General features: G+C 36.1%; 1 protein-coding gene across 1 annotated transcript in view; it reads left to right on the top strand.

Annotated features, from left to right (window-relative positions):
- Positions 1-18478, top strand: part of ARHGAP42 (Rho GTPase activating protein 42) — a 143620-nt gene that overhangs the window by 35139 nt on the left and 90003 nt on the right. Inside the window, exon 3 of the mRNA XM_032679367.1 lies at positions 17157-17218. Within this exon, the coding sequence (XP_032535258.1) occupies positions 17157-17218 (62 nt within the window). The remainder of the gene's footprint in view (positions 1-17156; positions 17219-18478) is intronic.

Raw genomic sequence — 18478 nt, 5'->3', positions numbered from 1 at the left:
CACTCTGTGCTCTGCTTGCAGTAACATTTTTATACTGCTTTTTTGTATATCTACTATGTTATCAGAAATATAGTGGGGGAGTTCACAGTTGCTGTTTAATGATGCATGTCACAAAAACAGAAAAATTTCAGTAAGTAGAAATCATGCAATTCTTTAAAAATACATGTCAAAAACAAGGAGTTTATGACATAGGTTAGTTCATTGTAGTGGAAAGTATTCAGCAGTATTTTGTCAACTGAGTCAACTGTGAATCCTCTAAATTCTGGTGCAATTTTTATGTTTCAGGTAGTTTTCAATGTCTCACTAAAAGGTACACAAAATTCCTATGATGTAACATAAGTCTGCAAAAAAAAACACCTATGTGCCTAGTAAGACACAGAAAGTATTTAAGGGTCCAAAAGAGGAATATTTTCTTTACAACTTGTGCATTCCTAAGTATATAGTTGTCTGAACTTTTGCCAGTAAAATTTACTAGCTGCTTAATGTTCTGCCTTTGTGCACACCCAAAAATTCTGCACTTGCAGAACTGAAGAGCATAATTTATTTTCAGCCTAAGCCTCTTTAATGTCATCAAAATATTCTTCCCTCAACAGACTAATCCTAGAAATGTTTCTAGGATTCAGAAATACAGTCAGTCTTTACTGCAAGGCATTGCTGTGGTTGTAGTGATGCTTTTGGGCAGTAGCACAGCAGCTGGAGTGCTCTAAGTCCCATTGGTAAAAAATTTGGATTATAATCCATCTTCAGAATGGCTAAATTCAGTGTTATGAGTGTTACATACCACATGGCCCCCATGTGTCTGCCAAAACATCTGAGAGGAAGTAACATGGTTCTTAAAGAGTAGTGGCTTCTAAAAATAACTTATTTGGCAGTACAAGAGGGAACATAGAGCTCGTTAGCAATTTTAAAAAAAGTTCTATGTAATGCAGAGAGAAAACTCGGATTTAGCCTTTTTCAGGTTGTATTGAGTCTGGCTGAGCTGGAGTTCATTTCCCCATATAGCCCTCACAATGCTGTGCTTTGCATTGGTAGCTGGAAGGGTGTTGATAACACACCAGTGTTTTGGCTGCTGCTGAGCACAGCATCAGTGCTGTAACATTCCTTCCTTAGTTGAGGGCCAGGTCCTGGGAGGGGACCCAAGTAGGCCAGCTGACCCAAACTGACCAAAGGAATATTCTATACCATGTGACGTCAGCTCAGATACAAAAGCTAAGGCAAGGAGCAGGAAGGCAGGCATTCACTGTCTCCAGTGGCTGCCTGCTGAGGAACTGTCACACGTGCTGAAGCCCTGCTTCTCGGGAGTGGCTGACCATTGCTGCTGATGGGAAGTAGAGAATAAACCTTGTTATCTTTCGCTTTGCTTTTGCATGCACAATCTTTCCCCTAGCTTCAGCTTTAATAAACTGCCTTATCCATACTCACGCGTTGTTTTCCATCTTACTTTCTCCCCTGTCCGACTGAGAAGGGGAGCGATAGAGTGGCTGGGTGGCCACCTGACGTCTAGCCAAGGTCAACCCACCACACCAAGTATATCTCTTCTTATAATCTAATTTCAAGTCTCCTTTCTCATCAATTTTTCCTTTTCCTGACTGAGCTATTGGACACAAAGTCTGGTTGTTTTCACCTGCAAGGTTTGCCTCATCCTCAACCTACGACATTGCCATAGTCAGAAAACTGTCATCACAGATGACTAGTATTTGGTCACTGTCTCACTGTTGCCCACTAGCTTTTGGCAAGGCAGAGGGAGGGGAGGTTTAATTTTACTGACATGTAAAACTAGGGTAGTGAAATCACTGAGCTGCTGCTACTCAGGTATAAAACTGCATACATTCTTGAAGAGTATCAAGCTTGGAAAGAGGCAAAGAAATGGTGTATGTACTCTTTGGCATTCTACATATTATTTCTTGTTTGTTAAAGTTATGTTGTACATATTTTTAAACTAAATTTGCAGTATCTCAGTTATATGTCATAGATTTGGTCAATAACTTGTTTAAAGAAATAGAGTTTTACATTTAAAATGAGGTGACTGAGGACAACGACAACATTCATTTTACTTGTAACCTGAATGTAGCAAAGAAAAGATATTTTATTGTTTGGACATTAAACAGACATTTAAAACTATTTAGGAAAAAAACAGAGTTCATGAAGTTTTTGACAGCTGATTTATTTCACTTAAAGCTTCAGAGAAGGGATTTCTAGCTTCTAAAGCACCACTGGCCTGATGGATTGTCATGTACATCAAAGAAGTTTGTAAGAGTAAAAGGTAAACTGACAGAAATCAAATTCAAGTCTAACAGAGCTTGAATGATACTGTGTGCTTTTATAGAGTAAGACTCAATTTTTGATCTCCCTAGAGCAGTAACCTAGAATTTATCCGTATCTTTTACATACCCCAAAAAGCTAGATATTTGCTTATCATCAAAGACAGCTTTGTATAGGTGAATCCTTCTCTGTACCTCCTTCTGCCTTCACCTCCTTTTTTAAGAATGTCTACAACTGAGCAGGCCACTGGGAAGTTCTGCTTCAGTGTGCAGTGATACTCTGACTCGATAAGTTTTGTAATAAAACACCATATATGTAGGGGCTTAATATAGGGACTACTGTTGTATTTCAGGCTTAACATTGAAAATACACCCTTATCCACCTTACCATTGGAAATTCACCCACCGAATAAGACTTTTGTCAAGGTGTGATTATTTAAAGAAAAGTTTCATCTTTTTGCAGAATTAAATATGAGTGATTTAAGTGGGGTTTTTTCCTTTTTTTTCTTATCAGTAATAAACATTTGAAACTGAGTTGATAGCTCCATTAACTTGTTTTGAGGCAATACTAGAGTTAGAGGTCTCTGTTTAGTAACTGAGCACAAAATAAGTTTTTTACTTTTTTTCCCCAACCTGAGATCTAATAACAGCAGTTTTATTTGCATTTCCTGTAACCTGTGCCTTTTTAGTTGCTCTCTTAATACAACTCATCTATTCCCATAAGCCCTTTACACAGAATACATGAGAAGTAGTTTTAGTTAAGCTCTATGACACACTCCATGTAAACAAAATTATGATGGTGTTCTTAATATTTATTTTAATCCATCTGTTATTGAATCCAGTGATCTATTTTTTTGTTTTAATTTCTATATTTTAATTCTAATTTTGATGATTTCTTACTTTTTATTTACAAATGTTTAATTCTTCCGTAGAAGTATTCTTCTTTGACAAAAAAATCTGTGTGGCTGTATAACGCATTTTACGTAGTCTTTCCATGTTGTTGCAAGTTACCCAGATTTATCTACATAGCCACTTTCAGATATACCATGCCCAGTTTAGCATCATTTTATGCATGAGTTGGAAGCAATTCCTCTGACTTTCTTGGGTAAGCAGGCTTGTTCTTGATTTTTTCTTTTTTTTTTTTTTAACTGTGAACATCAAAGGATTTATGCTATAAAAAGCTTTTTCAGTTTTTTGCCAGCACATTTGGTTTGAGAAACAGTACTTGCCAGCTTTACTAGCTTTTCTCATTAAAAAGTAAACCAGCTAGCAACAATTGCTAGTGTTGTTTCTTTCTCTGTTTTGAAATGCATGTGGAAGCATGTGATCTGCAGAAATGCATAGGCCATACTGTTTGATAGCAGATCATGGTTATTAGCTCCAGTTTCATGTGATTTAGCCAAGCTATAATTGTTTTTTGTGCACTTGAAAAGTTTTGCAGAAGTAGCAGCTTCAAAGCAAAAATAACATGACGAATGACAGCAAATGATTAATACTAAAAAAGGCATAGTAATGAAGATTGAATATAACTTACCCTTACTTTGAGAAGAGGGTGTTGCTTCCCTCACCTAACAACTGCACTTTCCTCAGACTGAAATAGCAAGACTTGATAACACTTTGCCATTTGCTCTTTTTAGACACATCACCCTGTGCACAGTTACTCTCAGCCCTCTTTGCAAATAATATGTTGCACAAAACTTCAGATTGACAGTGAATGTAAAGGAGATCAGTCATTTGATCAGTCATCAGCCAAGTGAGAGTTCTGTGTAAAATAGATGCATGATTTTTATGTGTTTCAAGCCTTATAGGTAACTTGGAATGTTACACAGATGAGACGGGTGCAAAAACTATGTTTTTGATGATCATGTGTCTTTTTCTTCAGTATACACTGTGCAGGAATAAATTTTGCAAGGAGAAGGTTTGCCCAGCTCCTCTTAGTATTATCCAACTTGTGTCACCTGGATCGTTCCCCAGGAAACTCCCTGTTTTGATCCTCTTTCATTCTGTTTGTGTTATCTGGATTGTGGCTGCTAGAGATGAAAACAATAAATATTATTAACTCAGTGGAATTCTGGCTTGTGCCTTTAACAAGTTTGTTTCTATTTTGTATTATAGCTAATTATATATCAGTGAGATCTAATATTAGCATTATAAGACCATGCTCAGACTCAAAAGCAAACAAGGCAAACACATACATTCTGATATTCTGGCATTTTATCTTAGTATCTGGTTTTTATTAGCATGTGCTGTTTAGAGAAAAGGACTGAAAGGTGTGTGTAATTCACTCTGTCACTGCTGGTTTTGAATTTTTTTTTTTTTCCTGAAGAGAATATATTATGACAGATGTTTCAGGTAGCATCAGATGCTTAATTTAAGAATGTAATAGTATTATGACGATCTATGAAATCATTGTTAATTGAGCCACAAAGAATACATCAAAAGTTCTAAAACGTGTTATCTTTTCTTGTGGAAACTGAATTCTTCTCTAGCTGCTAGCAGCTGTGGCTCATGTGATCTTTGCTGACTCACACCTCAGGTTGTTCATGGGATTGTTAAATTGCTAGCAGCTAACCATCTACAGAACTGCTAGCTCATACTCAGCAATTATGTTGTGTACAGCAGTTAGTTCAAATGAACTAAAATGAACTGGAAAGAAGTAAAAAACAAACAAATGCAAAATGTAAACAGTAGTTGTTTGTTAGAATCCGATGCTGTGGTTTTAAGGCTCTCTTGTTTGAGTTGCACAATGATGCCAGAAGCTCAGTCTTCTTGTTTTCCTGTAGTGAGCATCCACATGCACAATGCTTTTCAGTCAGCATTTACTTTGCCTTCTTGGAGAACCTGTTAGAGGACAAGCATCCTGTAATTCAGAGTAGCAAAGAGATCTGTCCTGCTGTCCTGGGAAATATGTGTATAAAACTACACAAAAAAGAGAAAAAATATTCAGTTTCCTTTCCCCCATCTTTTGTAACAATGTGAAAATTTAATTGACATTGAGGTCTCAAATTCCGTTTTTATTGGTACAAGCTTGTACATACAATGCTCTATTTAAATAAATTTAAAACAACAAAAAAATTCTGTTGGAGCTTTAGGCCTGCCTACAGTGTGTGGAGAGAAATCTTGACAATCAATCTGGACATTGCAGTCTCCAAGACACTGTCTTTTGGAGGCTAATCAGAAATCTGAGAAGGTAGTGGTCAGGCTACTCATGATTTCAAGCTGTTAGTTTTTGTGGCATGTAATGGCTTCTTGAATTTGCCTGGCTCTTTCTGAATTTTTTATTAATTGCCATTGAGCCACTTATGGTCTGAATCACTTGTATATCTTGCAGGTTATCTCCTTAATCACTTGAAATTAGCTTTGATGTTCAATAAAGTTCTTCTTGGGGTTGATATTCTACCTCCTTTTTACTGAATTCCCATTTGTAAATGGTTTTCTGAATGGAATTACCAAATGTGTCTAAAATTAATTCCAGCATGTCAGGTCTGTACTGCCTTATCCAATCAAAGAAAGAAGAGGATCTTGCCACAACCTTGAGGGTAGAGTTCCAGGGGTGGATTTTTTTAGCACAGGCATCATTCGAATAACATTTCTAGCGCTTGAGCTTGTTGACCTTGTGGAACATATTAGAGACAAGTGTTTTTACAAAAAGTGTTTTTATTTTAGATGGGTGGGGAAGGGTTGAGTCCTGAATTAGACTAGAAAGCTATTTACAATGGAGAGTGAATTTGCATAGAAAGATTGGATGCTGTTTTTCCACAGTAATTACCTTCTTCGATTTGCCATCTCTTTTTCCTCCAGCTGGAAGAATGAATTCTAAGATTAACTTTTTAGGTGACTTTTAAAGCAACTTTGCTTAAGCTATTTGTCAGATCACAGGACAGGCTTCTTTGGTACTGCTATTGGACTATTTTTATCTACAAAAGTTAAACAGTAACAAATTATGGGAGGATCTCAGCACAAACAGGGTGTGAAATGCCTAAAGGCTTTGTTTAAAATCTGTTGTTTGTGTTCCTACCTTTTTTTTTTATCCCTGTTGCATATTTGACAATTTAAAAAAATGTCACCTGTTTCCGGAACACTATTGTTTCTTGAATCTAAGAAATTAGTGATTTTATGCTAGTGCTGGGATTCCATCAAGGCTTCAAAACAACATCTGCATCAGAAAGTGAAGGCTGTCATTCTGTTTGTCCAGCCCAGAGCTCTTGTCCTTGCTTTGGAAGGTCAAATGAGATTGACAAAGCAGGAAATAAAATAATGTTGCAATAGGCCTTCATCTGTTCAGGAGGAAAAGGTAAAATAAGATCAACAACACAGTCCTTGTTTTTTTCTTCCTCTCTAAGATACCTATCAGAAGGCTGTTAGAATTTGCATGCTCCATTTCCTGTTTACCATAAAATGAATATTCAAATGAAAAAAAGTTAGATTGATGTTGTTGATGCAGTTACTGCACTCCTGTCTGTCCTACCCTTTCTTCTGTGTCATGAGCAGCTGAATGTGAAGTAGGAGCTCCCCCAAATCACTGCAGTTTGCATACTGGTGTGCTAAGGCAGTCTAAAATTCATGTTAGTTCATTTTATTGTATTGGACTGCAAACTGTGATGTCTCTGATGCTACTTGCCTTGGAGCACATGCTGTTCACAGAAAGAGATCGAGGCAGGCAATGGACAGCAATAACTTTGGTTGTCTGGTGCATTCTGCTAAGGAGTTAAAATGAGGAAACATTTGAACAGCTGACTAGATGAATGGACAAATCCATACCACTCACAGATCATGATGAAGGAGCTTTTGTGTGCTTCATTAATACTTTGATCTTCTGGATTCTTATAGGTGTATTCTACTTTATTGCCCTTATTCCATGCCTTGAATATACCTCTTTTTCACTCCTTTATCACTTAGCTCCATGATTTCTAGAGTTGGTCATTCCAGTGAAAGTATGAATACCTGAGAGGAGACAATCTGAGGACTAGAGAATTGCTTTACAGATTTGTTTTGAAAATAACTGATATGTACTGTTGCTGTGTATAATACATAACACTTTAGAGCTGTCAAGTTACCAAGTTACCTCTTGAGCAATAGGAACTCATTTTCAAAAACTGGTAGTGGTTTGGTCAACTCACCTTTAAGATATTTGTCTTTAGGTTTGAGCAAGTAAGGTGAAGGATTAGAGTTTTAAGCACAGGAAGTTCTTGATCCCTTTGTAGGCCTAAAGTCAACAAAGTAATTATGGCAAACCTAACATCTGTTGAAGTATTTGGTAATATTTTTCCTAATTAAACTGTTTTACCATTCAAGCAATAAATGCACCAAATTTTACAAATCAGAAAAACAATATTAATGATTCTCAGATGCATTCTGAATATATTGCTTTTCCTTTTACTTCCCCTTTTTCAGCACCCGCAAAGAGCCACACACAGATAAGGTTTGTACAGCTGGAAAGATTGAAATATCAGGGCTTTTTCCTTAATTTAAAGTACGGTTGTGTCTCTGAAGAATTGGGGATTGGCAAGCCTGAAATGTAGTCATAATTACTTCTAACTCCTTTGTTGATGGAATGCTATGATTGAATATTACTTTTGCAGCTTAACATTGTATGTTGCCCAGTGGTTGTTTCCCACATTGTCTTGTTATTTAGTCATTGAAAAAAACTTGAGCTTGAAGTAGCAATTCTTCTCTTAGAATGATAGATTTGCATTCATAGTCAATTTATATCACAGTTCTCCTTAAGGGGTTGGAGGGGAGAGCAGGAGAGGATTGAAATCTGATTTAACCAGAACCTACCTTTGAAATGACCTATTTCTGAATATACCATGGTTTTTTGGAGGTGTTCTTAGTCTAACAGTAGGATATCAGTCAACTCTGGAGAAGCTGGACCTGTTCAAGTCAAAGGTTAATGGTTAATTCAGTTGAGGTAAAGATTAATTGGATTCAATGAACTCCTATGGTATAGCAAGTTATGTTGTTATTTTTTAATAGGGGCCTATTCAAGCTGCTGTTGTTTCAAAGTAGGTTTCCAGAGGCACTTTAAGATCACTTCTTACCTGTTGGACAAAACATAATGTACTGAATATTGTTCCCTACACCTTGCTGAGTTCTGCAGCTGTGGAGCTCAGCCCCAGGACTTCTGTGCATGTGGCTCCATCAGGTGGAAATAGAGGCTGATTTCTCTTTTGCAGATACAATAATGTAAAACCCCATTTTGTAGTGGCATAGAGATACACTTATCTAAAACCATTATCTCTTTATTGTATGAGAGCATGGCAAAAATAGAATATTTCTTGTGACTAGTCTCGAAAGCCTCCACCCCTTCTCAGAAGAGTAGAAGGAAGAGGAGAGACAAGAAAAGTGTTACTAAGTTGTAGAAGGGTTTTGATATAATGCTCTGTGAGAGCAAGTGACGTCCTGGGAGATCCTTCAGTTCCATGTTCCTAAGGAAATTGAAGAAATTACTTAGATGATTTAAAATGTTTCTCCTGTCACTTCAAGGATGCCATTTTTTGGGAGAGGTACTATAGTAATAGAGTCTAGAGTGGACTTTTTGTGGCACATCCCTGCTGTGTTGAAGAATCCGTGCTACAGAAGATAAATAAATTTCCAAATAGAATTATATCTTTTCAAAATATGTATTGCTTTTATAAATACAGTAGGACACTAATACAGGGTAGATACATTGCAGCTGTATTTTTAATAAACTGTTAAAAGTGTAGTGGTGGTAGTTGAATAATTGTTGGGTGTGGGTTTGTTTGGGTTTTGTTCTTACTGTTGCTCCCACATGCTGTGGGATAGACAGCCATTATAAGCTTTAAAAATCTTCCAGCACTCTATGAAATGTTTTGCCCTTGCTTGATTCATTTAGAATTTTTCTACTTGTACTTGTTTTGTGAGGTTCTGCATGGCAATCTACTGATATTATGTCAAGTAATTAGATGTATTTAAATTGTGTAACATTGCATATCTTCAGGTTATCTCTCCAAGTATTGTGTTTTGACAAGTACTGACAGTGAATTTCAGTATTCAGGATAACCTAACATTCTTGCAGATCTTCTTAGTTTGTAGATAAATGTGTAGCTTTTTGTGTAGACTTCTGTTGAAAAGGAGTGGAGTGGAAAGTGTAAATGTTTTGGCTCAAAGCATTGTTTTAACTTTTGTATAAGACTTGTATTTTTGTGTTTAAATATTTGTGACATGATAGCTACTTTTTATAGCAAAGAATTCTCAAATTTCATACTGTTTGTAACTCGATTTAGATAGTTACCCTGATGAAGGTTTGTTTCAATAAAATTCTGTAATGGTAAAAGGATTTTTATTTCTAATAGCGGCCCTACATTTTATGCTTTACACATGTTTAGGAAAAAAGCTTCGTAAAATACCGTGATATATTTGGTCTTAAAGTTTTGCAAAATGAAAATACTTTTGGTTTGAAATTCCAGTTGCTTCATATGGTATGTACTTGTTATACTGTCCTTGCAAACACATCTTACAAAGATTTGGATTTGATTAAGCTCAGATCTTGATTTGCTGCCTTTTATGGTTTTCATGCTGGCCTGCACTGAGGCACACGTGTATTGTGCTCAGACAGGAGGTGCCGTCGTTGCTGTGGAATTACTGGCCTCTTCTTCTGGTTTGTGTTGCCTTTACAGTGTGACAAAACCCAAATGCTTGTGCCTGGTATATGGCTAGCAAATGAAGGGCTTAAAAATGTCTGTTCATGGGGAACATTGCCTGAAAACAGACAGGGATCAAATGCCACAAAACAGGGGAGGTCGAGCAGGGAGACTTACTGAATCTGTGATAGTTTCACTGTTGGTTTTGTCTTCATGGGGAATTTTGAGCACTTACAACCATCTCTCTCTCCTAATACTGCAGAGAGCCAATACACTCCAAATTATGATGTGGAGGACGAAATACCACTTAATTTACTCTGAGTTTCTAATACTTTAACTCAAATGAAGTAGAGAGAAAACTTGGTTTTGTTTACTTTTAGTTACATGTATTTCAGTGGCTGTGCTCTGATAAAATTCTCTGCTTGCCAGTATGTAGTGGAAGATGTGATCATATTTGGAAAACAATACATAGTCCTTGAAGCATAAATTTGGGCATAAAAGTCTTAAATTTGTATTTTTTCTTGCTTGTTCATTCGTGTAATTTCTTTACAGGAGCTTTAAACCAGGCATTTTTCATCTCTGTCTCTCTGCTGTTATACTTTTCCTTCCTGATGTATAATGGATTTGTTTGGCAAATTTGGATTTACTTTTGTAAAGTAGCACACATTTTCAATAACTGAAAAAAATAGGCAAAATACCTTTTCTCACAATTCAAGGAGGGAATTGCCACAGGAAACAAAATGACTGCTGGAAGTTGTACTCCCTGGGAGGATCTAACTCTTACAGCAATAGTTACTATTTATTTTTCTTATGGGCTTGTCTGTGTTAAGTCAGGATAAACCATCCTTGAAATTGGATCAATTTCTTTTTTTTTTTTTTTTTTTTTTAAATTTTTAGTTCATCAGAGCTGCAAGTTTAAAATCTGGATTAGGTAGAAATTGCTTCAAAATCTGAAAGATCATGGTTCTAATTGATAAAAAAAGCACTGGATTAAGCCCTTGCAGAGTTTACTTACCAGATAAATTATGGAGCAAATAGAATGTTTATTTATTCAGTCCGAAATTGCTTCATTTTGTTTGCTCTAAGAATGTCTTGATTCTGTCACAAGAGCAATATAGACCAGACAGAGTTGTCTCTACCTTTGTGTACCTTTCCATGATGGAAGTCTTCAAGGAAATTTATTGTTATTTGGGCTGTGAATTTAAACCACTGTCTGCTGGCAGAAATTGTTGTCACTTTGAGAATGTATTTCTGTGTTGGGGTACATCCATGTAATTTTAAAACCTCTACACTTGAATCTTTGTTTCAGCCTGTGTCTTTTACTACCAGAAGTTACATTTCATTTATTATAGGAAGGTACAAATAGGTTTGTTTTTTTTTTTACTGTTCTTGTGGAGGTTGTGGTAAATGTAAACACAGACAACAGGAATGCATGAGGTCCTTACTACAGATCCATAAAACCTGATACCCAGATTAGGGAAGTAAGAGAAAACAAATGGGGAGGATAAGGCAGCACATCTAATATTAATTTTCCAAATTTAAATGAGATTGAAACTCCATGAAGAAATGAACCATTATCTTGCTATTCTCACTTCTTTTTCCATGATGGAATCTTCTAACATAATATATCTTTTGACACCGATACTCAGCTTAAAGGTAAAGCCTATCTGTCATGCTGTGAGCTTAGAAACTGGAATTTACATAAATACCTAAGTGATATTACCTTAAACCTTAACAAAAGAAAGCAGTTACTCTGTTTCCTCTAATATCTTGGGAATGAAACTCAGAGGAGGACAAAATAGGTAAGAAGATTTTAATGGTTTTAATAGGCAAGATTTTCATAGGTAAGAAAAACAATGGTTTAAAATCCTGCACTCCTCTCCTATTTTTTCTTCTCTTTTGCTTTCTCAGTAAATATTACTTATGGCACTGAGCTCAGTTTCCCAAGCTGAAGTTTCTCCAAAAATGTTGCCACTTGGAAAGTGAGGGTAGAAGTAGCAGAAGAAATAGCAACAGCTAAAGAAAAATTAAAACCTGAGCAATAATTGGGAAGATTTATCAGACATACATTTACTTATCCAAATACAGCTTTTCTGAAAAAGTGGTTTAGAAATAAAAACAATGGCTGTTTTTTGTAGGACTGTGTCACAGTTGCCTTACACTACTGTTTTTTCAGTCATCCTACAGCAGTACTCGAGCCCAGTCAACACTAGTTATAAAATACTTTGACACCAATACTCAATCCCAGCCTTAATGGATCTTACATTTATTTTGCTTTCTCACTGAAGTCTAGTAAACGAGTGTTAAACCTTAGAAAATTTCCTTATGGGCCATTGGTCCATGTTGAATTCTGATTCACTAATGTGTTACTTACTGGGAAAAACTCCCTTGAAGACTTTAGTTGAAGTTCGTGCTCAAGCATGAATTCAGAACCTGCTATACCACGTCTCTGCTAGATATGACCACTTCTGGAGGATGTACTTGACTGACCTTCCTGCCAAAGTGTACTGGGAGCAATGTGCAGCCCACTTCTGGCGTTTCCTCAGTCACATCAGGAAGATACAAGGATGACAGTCTTGCACATTTTTGTCTTTCATACAGCATGGTGTCATAAGAACAAATGACATATTTCTGTCATCAGAAGATGGTGGTGGTATCTGCTCATATTGCTATAAAATGTTGTTTTGTGTAGAGTATTTAAAAATTACCTATGCATTGTTTAAGGCTGCATGTATAAATAAAAATTAAACCAACAGTCCATTGCACAGAAAAGAACATTAAATTTTATTGTCTTCCACAGTAACTTTCCATTCTATCTTAGGTTGAACATTACCTTCCAGACTTGGTTTTATGTCTTTGAGTGCAGTATTGGTCATGTTTAAACTACTGTATGTGTCATACACTTTGTTTTCCTTTTCTCATTAAATATACATGATATCATACCTATTGTGTGTAACATTTAGTAGTACAGTATAATACTGTACACTTTAATATTAAGTTAATGTTTGATAGAGTAGCTTCGGTAATGTCTGTAGACATGCTGTTTTATGGTGATACATTCTTTACACAAGCATATAGCAAAAACTTCCTAAGGTTTGTAACATACATGTTTTTTTCCTAGGGACCACTGGGTTGATTTTAATGCAGTAAACCAGATTACTAGAGCATAAATGAGTTGTATTTTTAATAATGCATTCCATAAATTCAGAGAGATGCTTTTTTATCCTTTTCACTTCTCCCTCATTCACTTAATCATACATCAAATTTCAGTTCTCCTTTGTTTATGTTAGTTTAGTTGTTTGTGGAGCCGTACTATGTGTTCGAAATTCTAGGGATTTTGGAAAAAAAAAGGCATTGTTGATGTACACTGTTAAAGTTTAAGCTGTCCATACTGTTAGTTTGCTTCCTTATGAAGCAAACTAATTAAAAGACTTTTCATTTAAAAATATAGAGTATGGGTCTTTGTTTTTTGTAAATAAAGTAATAGGAGCCGTTTCTCCTGATAAAGGGAAATTATGCAGCACATTATTGCTGGGTTGGGAATACTCCGAAGAGAACAGCTGGCAACCTGTTGCGATTGTGATGAATGAGACCACAAATTTACAGCCAGATACATATACACAATGGTTTTTACCTGTTGGGTGTTGCTTTTCACAGGCATCATTTCCATCATGATGCCAAATGTATCTTACAAGTCCTTTTGTAGTAGCCCTTAAATAAAAAGCAGACTGTAAAACTGTTGAGATTTTGTAAGCTAATATCACCTAATAACTTAGAATAAAGTGTTGAGTCAGCATTTTGTTTTTCTTAGAATGGCCCACCAATAACAACAGTTCTTTCTGAAAATAATTAAAAATACCTTCATATTTAATAAAAGTTAGATTACATATTGTACTTTATATTATTGATGTGTTTTCAGAATTTATTTCTTTTCAACACATTCCCAGGACATTTTCTCTTGTAAAATACTTGACTCTTCCTCCCCCATCCCCTTTTGTATTTACAAAGTTCACTTTAATTCTTCTATGTCTATTCTGATTAAAAAGAGGGGGAGAAAAAATTATTGCAGCCTTAGTCAGAAAAGAGTGTGAGGCTGGTATGTAATGCCCAGGCTTCTTGACAATGAGCTGCATCTGACACAAATGGGTCTAATTTCTAAATCTTCGTGTTTAATCTTTTTACATAAGAGCGCCTTAGGTTATTATTGTTGTAGTATTTGTTTGTTTTCTGTTGAGAGCTGGGAATCCAGAGTTAGATGTGTGTGTACTCTGTGCTTAGGGTCTGTGCTGAAATCCTGGCAGGGGACCCAGTTGTGGAGGGGAAGGACGTGCCTACCCAGCTTGCCCGGGTGCCCGGTGCCCAGTGGGTGAGCTGCCCTGGAGTCCTGAGACCCCTTGGTGGGCTCTGCCCTCAGCATCCCTCCCTCTGCCCACCCCCAAAATGAGGTCTGGCAGAGTTGTCACTTGTTTGCAACTGGAGGGGTCTGTGGGAAAAGAGGGGAGAAGGAAAGGAAAAATGTATACTGGGAAAACTGGAACAGGGACTGTCTTTCCTTCCCTTTCCCCCTCCTGCTGTGGCTTCTAGCACAGCTGAACTTCTCTAGGGACAGACACTACCTTTTAATGAGGCCACCCTGAGTGAGGGTTGTATGGGAAGAAGGATGTATAACTTCTGAATAGTACTGCGATACTCAGGGGTATTGTAGGAGAGCTGGGGCAGGTAAAGTCTTTTTCCATGTATGTGGTGGTGTTGCAAGGACACAAGAACTGGTGGGGTCACCCTGGGTGTGCATCCTTTACTATGGTGTGAATTACATGATGCATCTATTCTCCCTGCACGCCTTCTGAACTGGGAAAAGATATTCCATGGCTTCCTGGGTGCTGGGCAGTGAGCAGCGGAGGTGTGGTCAGTACTGATGTGAAGATGTCTCTCCAACGAGGACCTTTAAGATCAGGGAGATGGATTGCCTAAGTGCTTCTGAAGAGTGTAGGTTCTATGTTCTTAGTGAAACTTGGACCTTCATGATTCCCCCAAAGGTGAGTCAATGGGAAAGAGGAGACGGAGACAACTTCTCAGTCTTTAGCTGAGGCACTGTATAGGTGACATACACCTATATATTGGTGTATACATCTTTATATTAGTATTAAATATTGAGGAAAATCTTGATTTGCAGACTTACAGAACATATTGTATATGCTTTTTTTCTCTGACTGACCTGGATTTATTTGAATACTAAACAAAAGTTTCAATTTTGAAACTAAAAACCCCTCTGGTTCTGCCTTGAAATTAGGAAAATAAATTAAAAACCTCTCTTACTGGTTGAGTTTTTTTCTCCCCACTTCCTCATAGTTTAGCCATGTCTGTCTGGCTCTTTGTTTATTTATTTTTTAGAGTGTTGTATTGGGTACTCAATATTCTTAAATGTAGTGCTCAACAGATTCCATGTTAGGTAACATAACCAGTTACCTAATCAGTAACCAGTAACATAATCAGTACCAGTAACATAATCAGCTTATTTCTTTACCTGTTTTTTGTTTGTTGTTTTTTTTGGTTTTTTGATGAGCATTATAAACTGACTCTAAGAGATTGAGTTAATTCAGTGGATATCAAACTAAGTTCTTCATATTGACATAACTGGAAAAATCTTCTGGTGGTTGTGTTCTCAGGGGAAAATATTAAAGGAAAAGACTGAAGACCCAACTAGATGCACATTTAACTTACCAGATGTATTTGGACTAAACAAAGAGCTCATAAGAGGGGAGGAAAAGAATTTCTCAGCAAAAAATGACTTAGAGGTCAAGATATGCAAGTATAACATATAGGTGCAAAAAATAGACTATGTAAGTTCTTGGTGAAGAAATTGGAACAAATAGCAAAGTGTTCTTCAACTGTAAAAGTTAAAAGAGAGCGAGGAAAATCCAAGGGTGACCTCTGCAAGGTCCAGATGGTATAAAGGATAAAAATTATTTAGGAATGGTCCAAAAACTAAGTAGCAATTTGTGCACGCAGACAAGGCATTTAGGGCAAGCCAGATACTGGTTCCCTCTTAAAGGATCTGCTGGGTTCCAGTATTTTCTAGAAAATGCACTCATTTCCTTAAATCTTCCAGGGAAGTTGAGAGGGGATAAAGCCATGTTAATGGAGACTGACATATTTTGTAAAAACACTTAGGAAAATGGAAGAATAGCGAAGAAGATGAGTTTGGTTAGCTTAACCTCAACACTGTGTGTTGGTTAACTGTGAAGGCTTTTTCAAACCTGTTCTTTTGAGAAATTCCATGAGTTTTGTTTCCAGGGGTTTTTTTTCCTCATTCAAAAATTATTCAGATTACCTCAAGTTTATTGTGAGGAACTAGGATTTATGAATCTGTATTCTGAGATCAGAGATTTAAACTATGAAATCTAGCATCCTGTCATTAGTAGCAATTACTGCTGGTTGTATCAGGAGAAAGTAAAAAGAGATACTTAGCTCTCTTTACATGATTCTTCTCTGACATTTTTGTCTGTGGAACTGTGATGCTGAATTCTGAATAACCCATATACCCTTCAGAAAGTAATATAAATGGAAAGAGAGACTTTTCTAGAGAGATTTACATACATGAGAATAAAGCCTTAAGAGCTTTCAGAATCTTTTCTTCTTTCTTGCCCTCTTTTATGGGTTAATTCTTCTGTTATGTTTCCATTGACATTTACTTTGGCCCTTTGACTTCTATTTGAAAACAGTTTTGAGCAAAGATTTTCTCACCCTTGTAACAGAATTCAAAGCTTATAAATCAATCATCTGTTTGAGTCACCTGAGAGCTTGTCCTTGTAAAATGTAAAGCCAAAGAGCTGTTAAATCTAAACAGCTGGCATTTCTTCTAAAATGTTGACTTTCAAATTTTTACCTGAGTATTTTTCATTGTTTTTGCAAATATTTTTTGCTGCACCTTAATAGGAAAACCTCAATATTTTTCTTTCTGCTTCTAGTGTGCTAAAGTAAATTTTGTGGCTGATAATAGAATTCTTTCTTTTGAGACTGGTCTTTGCATGTTTCATGAAAATCAGTTTGCCATATTCCATTTAAAAATTTATTTTTAAAATACATATACCTCTTAAGACTCAGGTTCTTTTTCTTTGCTCTTGGCCTACCTCTTGCTTCAGTTTGTACCTCATTTAATGGCTGCTAATTTTAGTGAAGTACTATATAAGAGCAGTATTTTATCACTATAGCTTCAATCCAGATAACTGACTCACCTGGTCTTAAAATCTAATTTTAAACAGAACATTCTTTTTCTTTGTTTTCATTTCAGCCCAGTCCTTGAAAGAGTTTGCTCGGCTCCTGATTGCTGTTGAAGAGGAGAGAAGACGACTGGTAAGCTTGCTGGCAGGAATATGTTGCATTTGGCCTCTTTTTGTGTAAAATAGTACACTTTTTTTCCTATTCCCCCTTAAGTAATTTTTTTTATTATGTGTGTAATAAGTGTTAAATATTTCATAAGAATTACTTGGAGTTTTACAAAGGCAGAAATGTATTAGCACAGACTGCAGTAATTTTTAATAGAGTATTCAACCAAAGAGTTTTACATTGTTTTCTCTCAGTTTCCTCCCTCCCCACTCCCTGCCCCAAAATAACCTTTTCATGCTGCTGTACCTTTCCCTTCCCACAAAGAGCTTATAGTAGAAATGTAGATCAGTATTTTTATTTAATGGAGTACTCTAAGTGTTGTCCAGTGAATGTATACTAGTGAACCAAGAATATGGTAAGTGAAAAGAAGAGAAAACAAATTCATCACCCCAGAGAAACTCTTGTAGGATATGTTATAGATCAGACTTGCAAATTCATCCATTGATATGGTGTCCTTTGAATCTACTTTGAATCTACTGTGTGCTTTCATTTATATTTCTATTCAAATGTAGCTTTGTCAAAGAAGTTTTAAGTGTATTCTTTTGTAGGTATTTTTTAAAAAATTCCATGTAAGCAATGAAAGTAGTTTTTTTCCTTCCTTTGGAGTCAGTAATAAATAAAAAAGTGAGCTAAGAATTAACCTCAGTAGGAGGATTTTTAAATATTGAGAAAGTTTAACTAGCTCAAACCCATCCAATAACTTTGTCCTGGTTTTCCTTCCTCTTATGGGTACTTAAAGAATTGAGGAAAGTATGACTCAGATTGGAGCAAATTTATTAATCCAGGAAGAAGTTTACATAAAGTCGTCTTATACCTAGAAGTAAATAAGCATAGAATTTTCTCCCACTATTTCTATTTAGATGAATATTTAGTGGCAAAATCATAACATTTATATGGTACAGTTGGATAGTTAATATCATTTAAACCTATAAAAGTATAAAATGTTTTAGCCCCATATTAAATATTTTTTCTGGCTAGATGGAAGAGTGAGGTGACTTCAGTACTTACCACCTTAAAAGATGTTTAACAGAACATTTATTAATTCCTTAGTTAATGTTTTAAAATTGATAGCTTTCCAGTTTAAGTTAAAGATTGTTGTGACCTAACTATTAGAAAAAGGAAAAGCAAATAGGCCAGGGCTTTATTTTTCAAATTGGTTAGTCTTTCATAATATGTATACATAATTTCCTGTTATTTTATTATTTTTTTCCTCAGTCACTACCTTTT

This window comes from Chiroxiphia lanceolata, chromosome 2 (genome assembly GCF_009829145.1).
Source record: "Chiroxiphia lanceolata isolate bChiLan1 chromosome 2, bChiLan1.pri, whole genome shotgun sequence".
Lineage (NCBI taxonomy): Eukaryota > Metazoa > Chordata > Aves > Passeriformes > Pipridae > Chiroxiphia > Chiroxiphia lanceolata.
Note: the sequence above shows the minus strand (reverse complement) of the source record. Positions and strands in the feature narration are given on the sequence as shown.